Source organism: Manis pentadactyla, chromosome 6 (assembly GCF_030020395.1).
Source record: "Manis pentadactyla isolate mManPen7 chromosome 6, mManPen7.hap1, whole genome shotgun sequence".
NCBI classification, from domain to species: Eukaryota; Metazoa; Chordata; class Mammalia; order Pholidota; family Manidae; genus Manis; species Manis pentadactyla.
This window is the reverse complement of record NC_080024.1, coordinates 574,907-593,808: the sequence shown is the minus strand read 5'-3', so window position 1 is coordinate 593,808 and position 18,902 is coordinate 574,907. Positions and strand designations below refer to the sequence as shown.

The window sequence follows — 18,902 nt, the reverse complement described above, 5'->3', positions numbered from 1 at the left end:
TGCCCCGGGCCAGGGATCCCGTGTCCAAGGCCCGGCGACAGCTTGTCCCCTGCCAGGGGAGTTGTAGGCGTGGGGTGGTCGGCCGAGGGTTAGGGACACGTCTGGTCCTGACTCTAGTCTTTGCCAGAATAAATTGTGTGATCCGAATCTGTGAGTGTCCACCGATAGAAGAGCAAACTCCTAAAAAGGAAGGAGGGCTTACGAGGGCCATGGCGCCAGACAGGGCTCCTGGACTGTCCCCCTAGAATTCTGCCCCTGACCAAACCCTGAGGACAGAGACACCTTCAAAGGCACAAGCGTTCGGTATTTGCATGCCGTTGCCACGGAAGGGTTTTCGGAGGAGTTGCCCAGCCAAACCACAGATGAGTCCACGTGCGGAGCTGAGGAAAGGGCGCCGGTGGAGAAGCGGCAGTGGCCTTGATCACACGCAGCCTGGAGGTGTCTGGTGCGGGTGTGGGGCTGTAGTCTCTGCCCGCCAACTAGTTCCAGGACAATTGGTATGAAACTGTGGTTTGAGCCACAAATTCCTGAGCATTGTCCATAATGCAGGCCAGAATTCTTGACAAGATACAGAATACACCCTCCAAAGAGTCGGCAACTGCACCGTGCAGTTATGTCTGCCCGGTCTGGGAGGTGGAGGGAGAAGCGGGCTGCATGTCGTCACCTTGGTGTGGCAGCAAAGGAGCCGAAGCCGCTCTGTGAAGTTCATGGTAAATGCAGGTTCCGCAGAGCCCCTCGGGAGCAGAGGTGAGTCACGGAGCCTCCCACTCAGGAGTAGGAAGAGGGCGGCCCAGACGCTCCAGGTGAGGAGGCATCTGAGGAGGAAGGTGCCAGGAGGCGCCCCAGGCAGAGACGAGGCTTCCCGGGGTGGACCACAAACTGGACCCAGCACCTCTTCTTCAACAGACTATGCAAATGATGAAGGGGCGGGAAGGGGGTGCCGAATCCGGCACAGTCCTCTTCAGCATGTGTTTGTTTCTTTGAGGAATTCATTAAGTTCTAAAATATACATGGAAGATCCACATCGAACCTTGAAACTTTGAAGCAATTCAGTGAACTTTGAAAAAGAAGCTGGAGAGGTGACTTCCTGCAGAATCTGAAAGCCACAGACCATAGTGAGAATGATGCCAGCCAGCCTTGGCAGACCTCGGGCAGGGCGTCGTATGGGGCCTCGGCGGCTGGCAGGGTGGAGGGGGCCCACGGGCCGGGGGGGAAGGATGGTGCTGGGCAGAGGACCCCGCCTTGTGGAGAACTCTCGCTGAACCCTGCTGAGCATCACATGCCCGGCCGGCTCCAGGGCATTAAACCTGCGTGTGAAAAGTTAAAGTAAGTCGGTAGAAGAAATGTGGAGAAATACATTTGTGAGCCAGAAGTGGGAGAGAGCTTCTTAAAACCCCAAAGCACAACTCTAAGACAAGATTTGGATGGGTTTGGTTACATAAGAGCAAAATGCCCTGTAGAACAAGGACACACAAGTAGACACAGCAGATTAAGAGATGTCTGCAGTGTTTAAATCTGGCAAGGGCCCAACATTTAGATACAAAGAATTTCAGCAAATCTAAAAAGAAGACAGGAACCCCCATAGAAACAGGCCAAGGGCAGGAGCAGGCGATGCGGAGCCAGAGGGCCATGCAGCCTGGATGCCCCAGTGCTGTCCTCAGAGTGCAAACCGGGACAGAGCCGGTGCTGCGCAGCCAGGGACACTCACACAGCTCCTGACGAGGGAGTGAGCCGAGCAGGCTGCCCCTCCAAAGCCTGGACGCAGAGCTGCCTCTCCTGCATGCCAGAGGCACGGCTCTTGGGCCCTGGGCACACAGTGGTGGCCAAGGCCGGCAGAGGGACTCGCTGCACCCTGAACCCTAAACAGCACCCAGCACTGTGCTGAGTGGGCCTTGGGTGCAGTCAGTGCCCCTTGGCTGGGAAGGAGCCGCAGCCCGGCAGACTAGACTCCACAGGGCATGCGTAGCTCTCCAAGGGCACTTACCTACGGGAGCGCTCCCTCCCCCAGGGGGTCAGGGTGGGGCTGCTGCAGCCAGAATCCACACCTGGGGTGGGGACCACCCGCCCGGACCCCACAGGAGGCACCTTGCAGAGGGAGAAGGGAGGGGGTGTTGTGGAGGCAGGGTGGGTGGGCGTTGAGATGGGGCAGATGTGTGGCCACAGGGAGACTGGGATCCACTCGCGGCCCAGCCCTGGGCGGTGTGAGGGGCGTGATGTCAGGAAAACGGAGGGGGCACCCAGCTGGCAGGCCCTGCAGGGGCCTTTCACCCCAGCCATTTGTTCAGAGCAGCATTGTGCCCACCCTCGGTGAGGCACGTTCATTCTAAAGCAGTCTGACGCATCTGCTCCCTTTCCAGGCTGCCTCACAACTGGGGGCTGGCCTGAGACTCATGCTTCGCGGATGACCCTGCGTCCCTGAGGAAAAGGGCAGGCACAGCTGTCACGGCTCCCGGGACGTGGACGTGATGGCTGGACCAGCTGCAGCCACCCTGCAGCCCATAAGGGAAGGGCTCTGGCCCTCACTTCCTGGAGCCACTGAGTGGACTCCGGTGCCACCACCTCCTCACTTCTTGTGAGGTGAGGTGAGGAAGGAGATCTTTTTGTTAATTCCACCAAATTTATTTCTAAATGTTACAAAAATGTATGTAAAAAGTTATAGTCAAATGAAGGTGGTGTAGCAGACCCTGGCCCCCGGGGCTCCCCAGCAGGCCTGTGCTAGTTGCAGCCTGCCGGCCTCTTCCTGATCCCTCCCTTTCTTCCTCCCTTTCTCTCTCTCTCTCTCTCTCTCCTTCTCTTTTTTAAAACTCCTTCTATTTTTGCAAAAATAATGCAACTTGGAAACGTTTCCAGCCGTAAGACATTATATGAAGTGACTCGGAACCACCCCTGGGGGCGCTCCCGTGCAGACTGTGTCAGGGGCCTGACCCCGCCGCTCCTGGGCGCTCGGCCTGAGGCCGTCAGAGCCACTTGGCCACCGAGGGCAGAGAGCGGGATGGTCCTCTGCAGTGGTTGACCAGAGCTCCAGACCAGGAAGATTCTGGGCCGTGCCTTCCCCTCCAGAGGCCCGTGAGGTCCAGAGGCCTCTGCCCTGCCTGGTGCCCACTCCGTCCCTGGCCTCTGGAGCATCCTGAGGCGAGGTCTTGAATGGGAACCCATCTCAGGGTCTGGGTTTGGAGAGCTTGACCTCACATACCCTCAGTGCGGACACCCTCGGGCCCAGGGGGTCCTCGTGCCCGCTGGGCTCTGCCAGGCGAGAGGGAGTGCCACCTGCAGGGGCCTGATCCGCTGTTCAGGGGCTCCTGGGGGAGTGTGGGGACCAGGGGTGGCTCCAGCCAAGACAAGGGGCTGCCTCGGGCTTTAGCAGGTGGAAGAGGCGCCACGGGGAAGAGCTGTGTGCGGAGGGCCGAGTACGGTAAGTGGCCCCCAGGAGACAGGCACTGGGCTAAGATGACAAGAAAGGCCGGGGAGCTGCTGTGCTGGGTGGGATCCTGTCCTGCGATGCATAGGCCACCGGGAGGCAGGTGGGAGAGGACCCCAGAGGGCTGGGCAAGCACCCCCGGCCCATCAGGGCCCCAGTGTCCTGGACTGGGGGGAGAAGCTCCAGGATTCGCCTGGAGCCAAGAGGCCTGGCACGGTATCTGCTCCGCCTTGTGGGGAAGGCCAGGTGCTCCATGTGGCTCCAGACAGAGAACCCCAACCCCAGGGAGCTTGTTTCCCCCTGTCCAGTGACCCGCCGAGGAGCAGAACACCGAGCTTCTGTGGCTGGGGCGCCCTCTAAGCCTCCACTCCACACAGAGCGTCACCAACGCCACCCGCTCACCCCAGCAGGGATGGGGCCCGCACAGACCTCCTGCGTGGCCTCCTGGCCCGTGATGCCAAGTCCTGGCTCTGGGCCACCCGGAGCAAGGCAGGGGGTCCGAACTGCGGGCTCAGCCCTCTGCTCCTCCTGGCCTCGGGCTCTCTGGACCGAGGGGCCGTGCCCTGACCCCCCTCGCTCCTCCACCCTCGTACCCGCCCAGCCCGCTCACATCCCTCTTTCCGGGCCACTGGGCTCTGCTCACTCTTTGCCCGCTTTGCCAACCTGCCAGGCCCAGGACCCCCAGAAGGAGCCGAGGCCCCTGCTCCATCCACTAAAGGGTGTTGTCTGCCCCCCCGTGCAACTGAGCAGAAGGAAGGTGGGGGCCAGCCCACCCGTCGGGGTCCCCTCAGGCCCCACTGCCCCACACGGGGCTGAGGGGAAGAGAGGCACTCGGTGGACAGCCACAGGGGCCCCCATCAAGGCAGCTTGGGCCCCCTCCCAAACCAGAGTCCTGTGGCGGGCTGCCAGAGGCCGGACACAGCCTGGACTCCTACTCGCCCGCCACAGGGTGCTGTGAACTGTGGCTGGGGACCTTGGCTGTGTGGCCCTGCCTCTCAGGGCAGGTGGTGCCAGGAAGCTGAATCCACAGGATCACGAGTGCAGGGTGTGGCTCGGTGCCTGCTGGGGGCAGGGGCTGGACGCGTGGCCAGGCACACGTTCCCCCACTGGCGCAGCCAGTCTTCGCCTGCTCCTTCCCAACCCTCCCGATAGCTCTTGGCGCCTTTCTGCAGTTGCAGGAGGAATCCCCTTCCCCCAGAGTTCCGTGAACCACGCTGATCTTCCTGAGAGCCCTGCAGGGGAGCCAGGGGGAGGGGTGGCCCCCCACGGAGGCACCTGGGTGCTCTGGGGAGTCCGGAGGCCTTGCTCCTGCTGTGCCTAGCCCCAGGCCCCACCTGGGAGAAGGGGTCATTCTTCCTGGGTGTTTCCGACTCCAGAAAGCTGAAGAGCTGGTGGCAGACGTGGCAGCGGTCCAGGAGGAGGAAGGTGGGGCTTTTGCCGAGGCTGGACAGGCGCCCTGGGAGGCAGACGAGCTTCTTCCGCGGGAGGGCCTGTTTGACAGTAACTCGAAGCACCGTGGGCCGGGAGGGCAGCGTGCCCCTGGGGGCTTCCAGCCTCAGCATCCCATCCACATCCACCTTGAAATGTGACGCGGGGGCGGGGCTGGGGGACAGAGGTCCCAGGCTGAGCCAGGCCTGCAGCGGATCGGAGAAGAACCGTGGAAGTCGGGGCAGGTAGCGTCCAGGGAAGGCTGGCCGAGGTGGGAAGGGGCAGCGCCTCCCAGAGGCCAGAAGGGGGCCTGGGGCCGTCGACGGAGCTCTCCTGGAGTGGCCTCCGTGTCCCCTCCCAGAGGGCCAGGGCCACAGCCGCGGTGGGAGGAGGGCAGCGGGGCGCTTGGGAGACCAGGCCCGGGCCTGGGGACTGGACTTTCTCCGTGAGTGTTCTCGGTGCCCACGCTCCGACCCTCAACTGCGCCCTTGCCAGCCGGTGGTCTGATGCGCCACATGGGCCCAGCCTGTTGCTCGGGCCTCCCTGGCCCAGAAGACACACAAGGGTAACAGCAGCGGCATCTGCAGGTAAAAGGGTGGACAGTTGCCAGGGGAGCCTTGCTTTCTCGTGCCAGCGAGTGGGGTTGGCTCTGTGTCCCTGCCCCACTGGGCAGCAGGCAGTGGGGGGGCCTGGTGCTCCCGGTAGTGACTGCACGGAGGACCCAGGAACCTCTTTCCAGGAGCCCTTTCCTGAAGCTTCCCCGAGGCAGGGAGCCAGTCCTCAAATCGGAGGCAGGTTTCTGGGGCACCCGGCCAGGAGGGGCCCAGCGCTGGGGAGACAGGTGCAGAGTCCCTGACCTCTTCCAGCCCCTCGGGGGCAGCCTCGGGAAGCTTCCTGGGGGAGGGAGCCTGGAGCTCAGTCCCCAGGATGAGGCGGGAGGGCCGGCGTGGCCGGACGCTGGCGCCCTCTCCAGAGGCGCGGGCAGGGGTCACGGGGTGCGGGCGAGGCCCGGCGGGGACCCCCGCCGCCCACCAGCAGGGCTGCAGTTCGGCTTTGTCACCATCTTCGTGGCCGCTGCCCAGCAACCAGGTGGTCCGCCCGGACGCGCCAACTTCGTCCGCGAGCACCGGCGCCCTGTGGCCGAGCGCGCGCAGCGCACCGGCACCTGCTTCCACAGCCGGGAGGGCCCCGCACCTGGCGGTCGTCAGCGACGGGAGCACCTGCCGGCCCGGGCGCGGGGCGAGCGGGGGGCCCTCGGCCGGGGGGGGGGGGGCCGCTGGCGCTCGGCGCGCGGGCTGGGGGCGCGCCTGCCTCATTCCCTGCCCGGCTCCGGGTTTACTCTTTAGAACAGTTCGTTCTTCAGCCGATTTTGGAAATTTTTATCTATAGGAAACAGCATTTCAGCTAAGCTTTAAAATTTAACGACACAAAACATTCATATTTTTCTCCTAGAATTTTAAGTTCTGTTTTTGTGGTTATGGACCCATTTTCTTTGCAGATATAGTTTGTCTTTTCTCTTCAAAATTTGTCTACTGGACTTGAAAACTTAACTCATTTATTTTCAGTCTTTATTGGGTTTTAATAAATTTATGCCTATAAATTTATTTCTACATACCCCTTAAAAATCTGCTCCCGTTAGTGTTAATATTTCTTTTCTTCTTCTTTTCTAAATATTTCATAACTTCAGTTGTGACTTCCCTGTTTATCTGTGATTTAGGAGAGAAGTTCCCAAGCATGGAGTTTTCTTTTTGCTACTTAAAACAAAAAATCATTGATTCTGGTTTAATTGCTTGGAGGTCGGAGAACCTGACGGGCTATGATGTAAGCCTCCCGCCTTCAGCTGAAACTTCCTTTAGGGTCTGGTCACAACGGGTTTGCACGTTTCAAGTGAACTTGAAAAGAATCTTGATTTTGCGGCAAGGTTCTCTATACACCTATTATTAGGTCAGGCTTGTTAATTCAGATTTTCATGCCCACCCTCCTCTGGAGGTGAGTTAAAATCTTTCCATGAATGCAGCATTATCAGTTTCTTCATGTAGTTCTGTCCAGTTTTGCTTTATGTATAATGAGGTTCTTACTTGAATATGAATTCATATGTGATCTCTTAGTGAATACCTTTTCTCTTCTGTTTTTCAGGTAGATGGGTGCAAGTATTTTGTATTTTTTTCCTCTGTATTCTCATTTGGAGCTGATGGTCTATATTTTTATTGTAAATTATACTTTTAATACACATTCTTAGCTCTACATTTTCTTAACAAAGACTGAAGGAATTCATCTTCGTCCCCTCCTGCTACATGACATGGACCCTTGGGTGCTTTACCAACCTTTGCACACCCATCACCCCATCTTTTTGTTATGCAGCTTTAGTTTTACCACGCAAAAAACACAGGATCATTTTTTGGTGATTTGTTAATCACACCTGTTTGGTGTCTCTTACTACTGTGGCCACAGTGATTTCCTCTGCACTGCATTTCCCGAGTTCACATTTCTCCCCGTTGCAGGGTGTCTGTAGTGTACCTGTGGGAACCCTCAGGCATGGGGTGCGCCGGACGAACGCCCTCAGGCTCTCCGTACTGCATGCCAGGGGGTTTCATCATAATGGTTTTCCAGCTGTCTCTCCCCTGCCATCTCATCTGGCCTTTAAAGTTCATCCCATTCATTGAGGAATTTTTTTCAATGACTGTATTCTTAATTTTCAAGGGTTTTTTCCTTTTCCTACAAAGTTGGCCCTGGTAATACTTTCCATGGAGGGTAACTACCTGTAAGCTTATGTTATAAAATGGAATGTCATCTCTTACAATACAAATACACTAAGATGTCAAAGTATAACAAGATGACCCTTCAATCTGCGGTGGCAGAGCTGAACATCGTGCTGGTCAGTAAGGAGAGCTGTGCTGGGCAGGGCGCCTCTGAGCAGAGCAGACCGCCCACCTCATACAATGGCACGTTTTCACAGTGTAGGTAGGTTGACATCACCTAGAGAAGCGCTTTATTGGACTGTCACACCTACCAGATAATAGGTATTTGCCACTCTGGGGCCCAGTTTAGCCTGGTAGGGGCATGGGGCAGGCCAGCCCTTCCACCCTTCTGAAACCACAGTGGTCAAAGCTGAAGGAGTGTCAGGGTGTCCCTTCTGGGAGCAGTTTCTGCTTCAGGCACGCTTGGTGGCAAGCCAGGCCGACGGTCAGGACCAGGGGAAGGAACGGTGGAGAAAGGCATGTGCCGCCGGCAGCCAGCCCTCCACCTCCTGCCAGCCGCGCCTCCCGCAGGTGCCGGGCTTTCAGGGAGGACGATGGGCACCACTCCCCAACCCACTGGCACCTCCGGGCCCTCCGCGCTGCCCATCGTCATGTTTAAGGCAGCCGAGGCCCGCCCAGCTCCCCCATGGGCTTCTCCCACTGGCACTCTAGCCTAGCACCATGCCCGCCCCTCCCTGGGATGCTTTGCCCAAAACCACCAAGTGTGGGATGAGGTCACGTGACCTTTGTCAGCTCACAGCTCTCTGCATCTCCATTTCCCAGCCTGTAGAGTGGAGCTGATGACCCCATCTGGCCTCAGCGGTGCTTTGTGTCCCAGGGCAGCTCCCAGGGCCACGGGAGGTTGGTGGTCTCCAGCTCAGCCCTTCTGGCCACCCAGACCCGTCTGGGTGTTGTCTCACTAAGGGGTGCCCCTACCCCCCCCAGCACGTGGTGTTCTCCAAAGGCGGAGCCCTTCACCTCCTGGTACCCACGTTCCTGAGTCCCTGGAGTTAAGGGGAAGCGGGAGTACTACCTGGCCACGCAGGCACTGGCTGAGAACGAGGTGAGCCCCCGCCCCGGCCCCCTGGGAGCCGGGGCAGTGAGGTCCCCCGCTCATGAGGTCCACCCTCTCCCGGAGACAGGTTCTCTGTGGAACAGACAGCAGGAAGGACAGCTGCCCCAGGCTCAGAGACGCATCTGGGTCCACAGCCTCGGCTGCCAGGAGCTCCTCTCCTGAGGTTTCGGGGGTCACCAAGAGTCAGCTGCTGAGGGACCTGCAGCCAGGCGCACAGGGAGGCCTCGGCAGGAGCTCACAGCCTCAGAAGCCACGGCTTACCTCCTGCGCCTCCCGGCCACAGGGCTGCGGCAGCCTTTACGGCCGGGCCTCTACCATACGCCCTGCCTCCCAGGGTCCTGGGACAGCACCCCGGAGTCCCCGAGGCAGCGGAGTGCAGCAGCACCAGGTGCGGGGTACCCCGTGGCCTGCAGGGGGCTCCCATCACCATCTCTGGGCTGGCCGGCCACAGCTTCCCTCCCATTCCCCACTGCGCCCTCAGAGCGCGGTCCTCTTGGGCCCCCAGCAGCCCCCTGAACCTCCCCAGCCGCTCTCGCTGGCCTAGGTGTGGCCTGCACCCTGGCCTCTCCCTGCTCATGCGGCCACTTGCCCCTCAGCCCTGACACACCACAGGTCATGTGTCAGTCACACTGCTGTGCTTTGGGACCCACCCCCCACTCCAGGCCTTCCTGCCCCTGCCTCTTCCTACTGGCCACACGGTCCTGCCTACAACATGGCCCCCGTACCCCTGGGGCTCCAGGTCACAGCCAGGAGTCACCTCACCACCCCACCCTCCCCTTTTTCTGCTAAGGCCCCTTGATTCCGTCTTCTCCTTTCTTGCAGAGCCCCCCTTCCCCTCCTAGCCACTGGCAGCAGCCTTGGAGCACCCCTTAACCTTGCTGCGGCAGGCCAGCTCGAGGCTGCGTCCCCCACCGCCTCCCCCGCCCAGCCACACGCCTGTGTAGCGTCTCCTTCAGCCTCCAGCCTGGGGCCAGTGCAGACCCAGAGCAGAGGCGCCTGGGAATGCCCGGGAGATGGGAGTTTTTCCCCACACCAGGGAGACACTCAGGAGAGGATGTTCCTGAGACCCTTGGTGCAGCTCCTTCTAGAAGCTTTTGTCTTTCATTGTTTTCAAAACTGGGAGAAGAGTCCATGTGCTGATGGGCTTCACCAGGCTCTGTGTCTGCCTTCTGTGGACTCACTGCCCACAGACAGGGGTGGAGGTGGGGGGCCGCCAGGTTCCTCCTCCTCCTCTACTGTCCATCACCAGTCGCCCTGGACCGACACAGGGGACACGCCATGCCCACAGTGGCCTCCTTCAGGTGCTCTCCCGGTGGCAGACCGCACTGTCAGGACGTGGTTTCCAGAAAGCTGCACGTCCCAGACCTGCTCTCCTCGCAGCAGCGGCCTGGCCTGGGTGGGGGTTGGAGGGGCAGCACCTTCCAGGCTGTGTGGCTGTCGTGGGGCGCACGCACTCCTCCTCCTCTTGTCCCTCGCTGACTGGCTTTCAGAAGGGGAGCCATCCAAGTCCGCGTGCGAGCTCTTGGGCAGAGCAGTGAGGCGCCCCAGGCGGAGGGCTCGGCCCCACCATGTGCTGTACCCTCGTTGTAAAACCCATCATTTTCTTCCCACCAGTGGCCTTTTTGTTGCTGCTGTCTTACACTTTATAATTTTAAGTAATTTGGCTTAAGAACATGCCATGTCCCACCTCGGGCTCTCATGAAGTGATCGGGGCAGTCCTGATGACCCTTCCCACGTAAGTACTCAGAGCAGCCACCCCTACGGCCTTGACCGCGTCTGACCGTGCACTGTACCAGGTGGGCGCGTCCGAGGCCCCTCCCGCCTCTGAACGTCCGTTCTGCCAGGTGGCTTCGTCTTTGGCTGTCGGGGTCATCTCCATCAAGCTCTTCCACCCGTCTCCTGGGGGACTGGTGCTCCGTGTAGGGTGCGTCAGGAGCCAGACTGGCAGGTCACTGGGTGAACCCGTTGGCTTCAACAAGGAGGGGACAAGCCCACCCCCAGGCACCAGGATGCCAGCTCCTCTCTGGAGGCATTTCCTGCCACATGGGTGCCGGGACAGGGGCTCTCTCAGTGGAGGGCTCTCCCCACATGGCTGCTCAGCACCTGCGGGATGCCTGAGTTCAGAAGCCAAGGGGAGGGGCAGGGTGAGCACGCGGGGCCAGGCAGAGAGGAGGCTGCCCAGCCCCGAGGGTGGTGGGGCCCGGGACCACTGCTGGCCCCCAGCACGGCTCCCCTGGGGGCCGCTCACACCGGGTTGAGCCGTGTGCCGGCCGGGAGAACCCCTGAAGAGCAGACCCATCCGCAGATTCTGTCCGAGTGAGCTGGGAAACCCACTTTCACGTGCAGCGTGATAAACAAGTCCCAGCACATCACATCTGTTTTGGGCTTTATTTCAGAATTTTAAAATTCCAGTGTCATCCATATTCATAATCCTTTAACATGTTTGCATATAATCTCCAAATACCAAAGTTAAGGCCAAGGGATGGATTGTAGTTATGGAAACATAGGATGTGGAAGACATTTAACAAGTAGGAAACAGGCACACGTCCCAGACCCCCAGGGCGGTCCCGGCAGCATCTGCCACCACCGCACAGGAGGCCTGGGGGCGGTCACCTCAGACCCGTAACCACCAAAAACAGGCTGAGACCCTACATGCACTGTTGTAGGAAAGGGGGGTTTTAAATGGACATTTAGCAATAAATGCAGATGTAGATGTGCATGTGCAAAAATCTGTTGAGAATTAAAAATTTACCTCTGGGGGAGGGTGGAGGCTAGATGCCGGGGAAGGACGTCGTGAGGCAGCTGCAGGTGTGGCGGGCGGGAAGCAAGAGCGCCGAGAGGAGAGGCTCCCTGAGAGAGAGGCCCTTCCTTCCCTTTTCTCCCCGGCTTGGGTCCCTGGACACACAGCCAAGGCACCCGTCCTCGCCCATGCCTGTGGGCGGCACGTGAGGCTGCCTGCGCCGTGGCTGGTCTATGTGGGCATTTCAGCCTCGAGTCAGCTGAGCTCCAGTTCCTCTGCTGGTCTTCCGGGAAGGCCCCCCAGGACCTCTTGGGGGCAGCGCCCGGGAGGCAGCACAGCACAGAGGCACCTCCCTCTCTGCGGCCAGGCCGCCTTTCCTCCCCAGAGCTGACCCTCAACGTGACCAGGGCAGGGCACCATTACACTGAGGCCTGCCACGCACCTGAGGAGGCGCAACCCCGCCTCTGTCCACCCTGAGCCTGTGAGGCCTGCTGCTCCAGGCAGCCCCAGGGCTGGCACACAGCCTCCCAGCGTGCACCAAGCCCCGCACGGGACGGCCCCAAGGCCGTGGCAAATGCCCCACCACCAGGAAAGGCTGCCAGGAGGCTCGGGGGCTGGGCTGGCACCACCCTGAATATGAGCCTGCTGCCACCCAGTTCTGAGGTGGGAAGAAGGCCACTGAGCTCGGTGTCTGAAAGCACAGGGCCCTCAGGGAGGGGGCAGGGGCCTCCACCTCCCCTCTGCCGCTCCCTCCCTACCCCCACTTCTTGGCAGTGGGACAGCCACTGCCGACCCAGAGGGCAGATGTGCAGGCCTCGCCCCCAGGTTCTGCTCACCAGACGGGGCCTCCAGCGCCGGGTGGGACGGGGCAGATGCACGATGCTTTCAGACCCCAGTGCGGCCAAGCCAGGGCCAGCCGAGAATCTGGTCACCCGGCAGCCTCAGACCGCACCGGCCCCACTACGGCTCTCCTTTAGGTCCAGGCGCTCCCAGGGGGCACACCGGGTCTTCCTCCCCACCCTGGGGTCTGGCTAAGTGGGCTTTTTGGCAGCTGGAAGAAGGGGGGTTGCATTCTACAAGAGGGAGGGTCTGGACGGCAGGCAGAGGGGAAGGGAGGTGGGAAAGGAAGAGGGCAAACGTTTTGGCTTTTATAAAGTCAAGGAAATTTATTTCCTGAGGTCATGACACAGGAAGAGACTCGGGCACAGCCGTGGAGCTCTCAAAGTGGAGGCCCCAGCCTTACTGACATGCTGGGCGAGCCAGGAAGCTTATGGCGAATGTCCAGTTACCTCTGTTAGTGTTCACAACAGCGGAGAACCGTCCCAGGAACAGGAGTCAGGGGCAGGTCCTGAGCACGCTGGGGGCTGGCGCCCGGTTTCACTGTGAGACCTCAGGGGCAGGGTGTCAACGATTTATGGAGGGTCCAGCCGCCGGGTCGGATTGACAAACCATTGTGTGGTGACTTTCAGGTCAGCCGGCTGGAGAGGTTTCTGCTTTTTTATCATTATCGTTTGGGACCCCAAGGGAGGGTCTTAGGGGCCACCTGAGCCCCAAAGCTGGGGAATTCCTCAGAGCTGCTCATGTCAGGAGCCTGTGGGGAGACAAGGCACAGCTTTAGTACTGGGGTTGCCACCCTGGCACACGGGCCCCCAGAGGGAGGCAGGGTGTGCCTGTCCCGGGCCCATGGAAGGCGGCAGCTGACCTTCTCACTGCTGGCGGTCCAGGGAGCGTCCCGCACTACGAAGCCCTTTGACGGTGCCTTGGACTCCTCGTGCACCGGTGGCTTCATGTACACCTGCAGTGCCTCACTGTCCACCACATCAGCCAGCTGTGGGCACGGGGGAGTCAGTCGGCAGCAGGGATGCACGAGGGCACCCCCACCGTGCTGGCCTGCTGCTGGCCCACCTCCAGAGGTGCACAACCTCCCTGGCCCCGGACTCACATATTCTTCCTCCAGGTTGAGGATATGGTCGATGGCCTCCTCCACATTCTCCGGGAGCCCCGTCACAGTGACGCAGTTGGGGTCTAGGGCCCCGCTCTGCGGGAAACGAATGTCCACCTGAAAGGAACATGAGCAGCAGCTGAGGTGGCTAAGTGCCTTCCGGGGTCTTTGGACCAGAGGGTTGCCACCATGTGTGGTGGGGATGGTGGCTTGTGGGGAGCTCCCCCCAGCGAGTTCAGTAAAGTGTGCAAGCCTGGGCTCACAGCTGCCCTCTGCCATCAGGATGGGAGGGCAGTGCGCTGGGGGAGCACGTTGGTACTGCAGAGTGCACGTGCCTGACTGCTACAGAACCCATTAGCCCCTTTGGGGCCACCTTCTGCAGGCCAGTGCAGGGCAACTGCACACAACTGTGGCCCCACATGACTCGACTGCCCTAGGGGCAGGCACCTGAGTTACAGACGACCGACACCCCTTCCGGACCCCGAGTATGGTCAGCAGCTGAGGCAGGAAGGCAAGATCCCAGGGCGTCCCTGGTGCCCCTTCACCTAGCCCATGAGGAGGGAGGTGCCCGGATGGACGGCAAGCACACACCCGATCTCACCCACCGTGCTTCCGGGCCTTCGCACACACCCTTCACGACGGGGCTGGGGACTCACCTTGAACTCGTCCATGATTTTGCGGATAGCTTTGCCACGGGCGCCAATGATACGGGCATGAACACGGTGGTCCAGTGGGACATCCTCAGAAACCATCTGCTCAAGCTCACCCACAATTTTCAGTATAGCATCCCGAGCAGCTTCGGTATTCTTTTCATACCCTGTGATGGTAATTTGGTCCTGGGGCTAAGGAGGGAGAATCCAGTCAGAAGTGGGGGTGCCCTAGGGACTCCTGGCCCCGGGCACCGATCCAGTGGGACGAGGTTCCAAGGTGACAAGGAGGCACAGGTTCTGGGGAGGTCGGACAGAAGCCTGAGAGAGGGAGGCAGGCCTCACCTTAAAAGGGAAGAGAAATCAAATGGCTGACTTAAATGGACGACGGGCTAACAGGGTCCGGTTAGCTCTGGCCCCTCTCAGACCCACCAGAAGACAGCCACATGCAGGCAGAGAAAGGGTGCTTGCCCACAAATATAAGGACATGACAACAGGCTGGGGTGCAGGCCAGGGGCTTCACGGGGCCAGGGCTAGGCCCCTTCAGGCCTGTCACATGGGGGAGCTGCCTATGGACAGACGGAGCTGGAGACGCACCAGATGCCAGGGTGGGCACCCAGCCAGGGCCTCCCTCTCAGAACCACACTGACGGTCAAGTGCAAAGAGCAAGCCAGAGCAAACGGGACTTGAAGGCCCAGAGAAGGAATCCGGAGCACTAATTAGCACCTTGAGCCATATTCTCCAGGACAGGAGAAAATAACACACTAGCAAAGACAGAGCACAAGGTAAAGGAGCAGAGCGGACCTGGACCGGGTCAGAAGAGGGGAAATTCAGAAGCCCCTCCACCCACAAGCCTGGAGAGGCCGGCGCCCTGGAGACAGTGGACCAGCAGCCATGCCTCCTGTCCCCTCCTGTCCCGGGGCGGGCGGAGCATGTGTCCAGCAGAGCCTGGAAGCTGCACCCTGCTGGGCACACTCACTGCCAAGCACAGCCCCAGGCAGAGTGTCCTGCAGATGGCACATGGTCCTCCCGGGAACCGCACTGAGTGTGGAAACTGGCCGCAGCCCTCCCGGCTCGTGGGATGCTTGCTGACATCGTGTGCTGAACCTAGGTCACGACTTTACAACCGAGTTGTGTGGAAAAGTGCAGAGAAAATGTGTGAAGCGAGAAATTCGAGAGCTAAACCCTCAGGTAAAAAAAGGAAAAATTAAAGTTGGAATGAATGGCAGTGCAAACACACTCTGTGGAAAGACAGGCTGAGCGCAGGGAAAGACGCGGCCCAGGGTGCCGGCGAGGAACAGCCCCAGAGGCAGACTGGAAGCAGACTCCCTTTCCTTGGGAACCCAGGTCAGAGGCAGATGGGTAACCTTTGACCTGCAGACCCAGGAGGGAAGGAAGGAGCAGCCAGCCAGAAGCCCCCGGCACAGACCCAGGGAAGGCGGGGCCAGAGGCTCCAGGGGCCTATCAGCAGCTGCTGCCCGGCCAGGAGGTTCCAGCACACGGCTTCTGGGCACTCCGCTGTGCACCACGGCGGGGACCGGGCACAGACACGGGACTCCCCGCGTGCAAAGCTGTGCCGGGAGGGGGCTGGGCCCGAGGGGCAGGAAGGGCTGTGCAGGAGCCAGGACAGGCGGGTTCCTAGGGAGTGGCTACTCCCGTTCATCTCTGGGGGAACGGCGGAGGGCACACTGCAGCAGGGCCACACCCACAGGCCCGGAAACCCTCGCTGGGCTGGCACAGGCCAGGAGGGCCCCGAGTCCAAATCAGGGCCTCAGATACCTGCCAGCTGACCTCTGCCCTCCACGGCCCATCTGGGCACATCCTAGTTTGCCTGGTCACTGTTCCCAGGTCGGGACAAAAGCCAGCAAGAGTCCATCTACTCCCATGCTCAACCTGGTGTCTGACCTGAACAGCCATTCTTACCTGGCTCCCATCATCCTTATCAGGAAACTGGATGTTCACGTCATGCTCCAAGCGTATTTGGGTAATCACTGCCCCCTTCCTCCCAATAATCTTGGGATGGTATTTGGGATCTACAGTGACACTCAGCTTAAAACTCCGTAAGGCCTGCAGGTGAAACAAACAACTGACAATAAGCAAAGGGCAGAGAGCCGGAGCCTTGGCCACCATGCCCACCTGCCCCCACTCCAGGCTGGGCCTCGAAGGCACTGCTGTGAATGCAGCAGCAGAAACAAAGCCCAGATGGTCCGTCAGCCTCTGTGCCACCTTCCAGATTCAGTTCATGTGACAGCCAGGACTCAACTGCTCCTTCCGTCAGACCCAAACAGTCCCGGAGAGGCTGTGCAGAAGCCAGGATGGCACAGGTGGGCTCAGATTGGCACAGCAGAAGCGAGCTCTTGGCTCTGCTTTCTAACTTGTAAGCTAAGGATCTAAGGAACAGGTGCGAAAGATGTTCAGGCTCCTTTACATTACGGTTGGGGTCAGGCCAGAAAGAAAAGAGGGAACAAAGGGGCAGGCAGTCCCAGATGCCTGTGGCTGGAGGTTGGGCCCTGTGCTGGGGCAGAGACAGCGAGGAGCATGCCCAGGCTGAGAGGGGTCCACAGGCTCTGCTCTGCCACCAGACCCCCAAGCGTCACTGCTGCAGTGAAAAGCCCATCCCACTGCGTCATCTGTGGCGGGGCTTTGGCTTTGTGGAGCCGCCTCAGCCTGCACCACCGCTCAGGTCCTTCCCACGCCAGCCCAGCAGGGAGGGCCCACGCCAGCCCAGCAGGGAGGGTGGGTCCCCACCCGGGAAACGGCAGACTGAGAACGTGAGTGGGGCCTGCTGACACCCACTCCGGACCAAACAGCACAGGCTTGGGGGCCCGTCCCAGGCCACCCCAACTTCACCCCTTTCAGTAAGGCTGGAGGCACATGTTTTCAGATTTACTGTCAGGAGAAAACATGAAATATAACTGGTTGCTGTTGTACTGGAAACCAGAAAGGGCTGTGCATCCGACAGCAGGACCTCTGGTCGCTGACTGCACGAGGGGATGCCTGATCTAATGGCTGGTGGTGTGGCCTGGCGGGTGCCCAGTGTGCCCGGGGTGGAGGACCCCAGCTCTGGAGAGGCTCTGGGCCCACGTGGCCCTGCGCGCACTCACACGGTCCTCCTGCTCTGCCTGCAGCTCCCTCACACGCTCCAGGAGCCCGGCCTTGGCGCGGTCCAAGTGGGCAGTGAGGCCGGTGATGGCGATGTTGTCAGACTGCAGCTCAGGGGCTGGCACGTGGATATTCACCTACATAGACACAGAGAGGACTGCAGGCTGGGGGCGAGGAGGGCGGGAAGCGTGACGCCGCTGCCCCATAACAGACAGACAGGCACCAGCACACAGGGCCGGGGGGAGCACGTCACCCAGAGGGCTGCGAGTGTTGGGCCCCTGGCAGCGCCCAGAGAGGGCTTGCTCCCGACACGGGCTCCCAGGAAGGGCCACAAACCACACTACCTCAAACTCGTCCATCATCCTGCGGATCCCGCTTCCCTTCTGCCCAATGATGTACCGGTGAAGGTCAAAGGGCACCTCCACCTCGATGGTGACGGGGACCAGCGCCTGCAGAGAAGCCCCGGGAGAACCAGTGTGCTTCCTGGAACCTTCCACACTGTTCCACGTGGACTGGAGAGCCACCTAGACTTCAACTCAACAGAAAACCCAAGGGCGAAGGGCACAGAGTCCAGTTCCTGGGTTATTGCAGGCAGAGCAAACTTTCAGACTCACCCCAAAGCCTGTGCTCCTAAGCTTGGCAGGCACCTTATAGAGCAAAACAAGCAGACAGAACACCCGGGAAAGCAGGGTGACCCGAGGCCTGCCCAGGAGAGGCAGGGCGCAGAGGCTGGCCCTGGCACCTGTGGGAGTCACAAAGGTGACAGCGAGGGGCACCAGCTTGCCTGCCACCTGCACTCCGGCTCCTGAATGCCTCCTGACCACCACTACCTTTTACCTCTGCTCTTCTTCCCCCACAGCACATATCTCACTTGACGTGGGATGGATACGTTTTTGTTTCTTGTTGGTCCATTTGCACACAGTGGAGGTATGGCACACAGGCAGCCCTCAGTATTCACTGCCCAACTGACTTGCCCCTGAAGCCTACCAGGCTAGGCAATGCCACTTGCAGAGGGGGAAGCTGAGGCTGGGGGTCACGATTCCCCTGCTGCCAATGGGATCCTTGGCTCCCCTCTCACCCACCATGGTCAGGCCTGCGGAGCTCAGGAGGCTGGCCCCGTGCAGCTGCCAGGCCCTGGGTGGCTCTGTGCCCCACTGGCCTGAGCTCATCTACTGCACGAACCTCCAAGGCCTCCTTGGCGGCCTCACACTTTTCCTTCCGGCCAGAGATGATGATGATGTCACATCGCCGTGGGGAGCCGGGGTCAGCCTCCCTGGTCTCTCGTGCCTCCCCTGCGTCATCGCCATTCTCCTGGACAGGTGGCTCCACGCTGTGAACTGGGGACAGAGAAGAGGGTCAGTTCAACCCTGAGCACCCAGGCCCTGGGTACCCCCCAGTCTGCGGCAGGCATGCAAGCCTCTGTTCAGGACACGTACTTGCAGCTTGCCTTCCACGAGCTGGGTGGGAGAGGAGGAGGACAAGGCCTGGACGGGAGGAGGTGCGCAGAGCAGACTGTTTGGGGCCTCGCCTGGGCGGGCATGGAGCTAGCCACCTCAAAGGCTAAGGGAGGCAGACAGGCGGACACACGGGAGGAGTGCGGAGCAGGGCCCGCTGTGTTTGAAGGCAGGGGACGGGGCACACGGAGCCCTGATGCGGAGCCGGTGGGGGGCACGTGCTTGGGCAAGTTAGGAGGAAGGAGCGAGTTATGCAGGAGGGAAGAGAGCTCCAAACGGAGGCACATGGAACAGGACACACAAGCTGGCCGGTGGGGGTCCCACAGCCATGCTGGGGACCACGTGTGCACAACAGACA

The 18,902-nt window shown here is 60.3% G+C and overlaps 2 protein-coding genes across 4 annotated transcripts in view; both read right to left on the bottom strand.

The window, feature by feature from the left end:
- Positions 1-1,472: 1,472 nt before the first annotated feature.
- On the bottom strand, positions 1,473-6,162 carry LOC130684253 (uncharacterized). Its single transcript, XM_057504362.1, has 4 exons — positions 5,513-6,162; positions 5,408-5,427; positions 4,996-5,321; positions 1,473-4,908 (listed from the first exon to the last, which is right to left on the bottom strand). The coding sequence occupies exons 1-4, from the start codon at positions 6,160-6,162 to the stop codon at positions 4,414-4,416; spliced, it is 1,491 nt and encodes a 496-aa protein (XP_057360345.1). The 3' UTR covers positions 1,473-4,413.
- Positions 6,163-12,538: 6,376 nt separating this feature from the next.
- HDLBP (high density lipoprotein binding protein) overlaps positions 12,539-18,902 on the bottom strand; it is a 70,092-nt gene continuing 63,728 nt past the window's right edge. For 2 of the 3 annotated variants that reach the window (XM_036901302.2, XM_036901301.2), the window contains exons 21-29: positions 18,527-18,574; positions 18,273-18,427; positions 17,435-17,539; positions 17,093-17,227; positions 15,912-16,055; positions 13,998-14,183; positions 13,342-13,458; positions 13,102-13,227; positions 12,539-12,990 (exon numbers count right to left, since the gene is read on the bottom strand). In XM_036901302.2, the coding sequence (XP_036757197.2) occupies positions 12,904-12,990; positions 13,102-13,227; positions 13,342-13,458; positions 13,998-14,183; positions 15,912-16,055; positions 17,093-17,227; positions 17,435-17,539; positions 18,273-18,427; positions 18,527-18,574 (1,103 nt within the window). In that variant the 3' untranslated portion in view covers positions 12,539-12,903. The remainder of the gene's footprint in view (positions 12,991-13,101; positions 13,228-13,341; positions 13,459-13,997; positions 14,184-15,911; positions 16,056-17,092; positions 17,228-17,434; positions 17,540-18,272; positions 18,428-18,526; positions 18,575-18,902) is intronic. The other variant, XM_036901303.2, reaches the window with a different exon arrangement.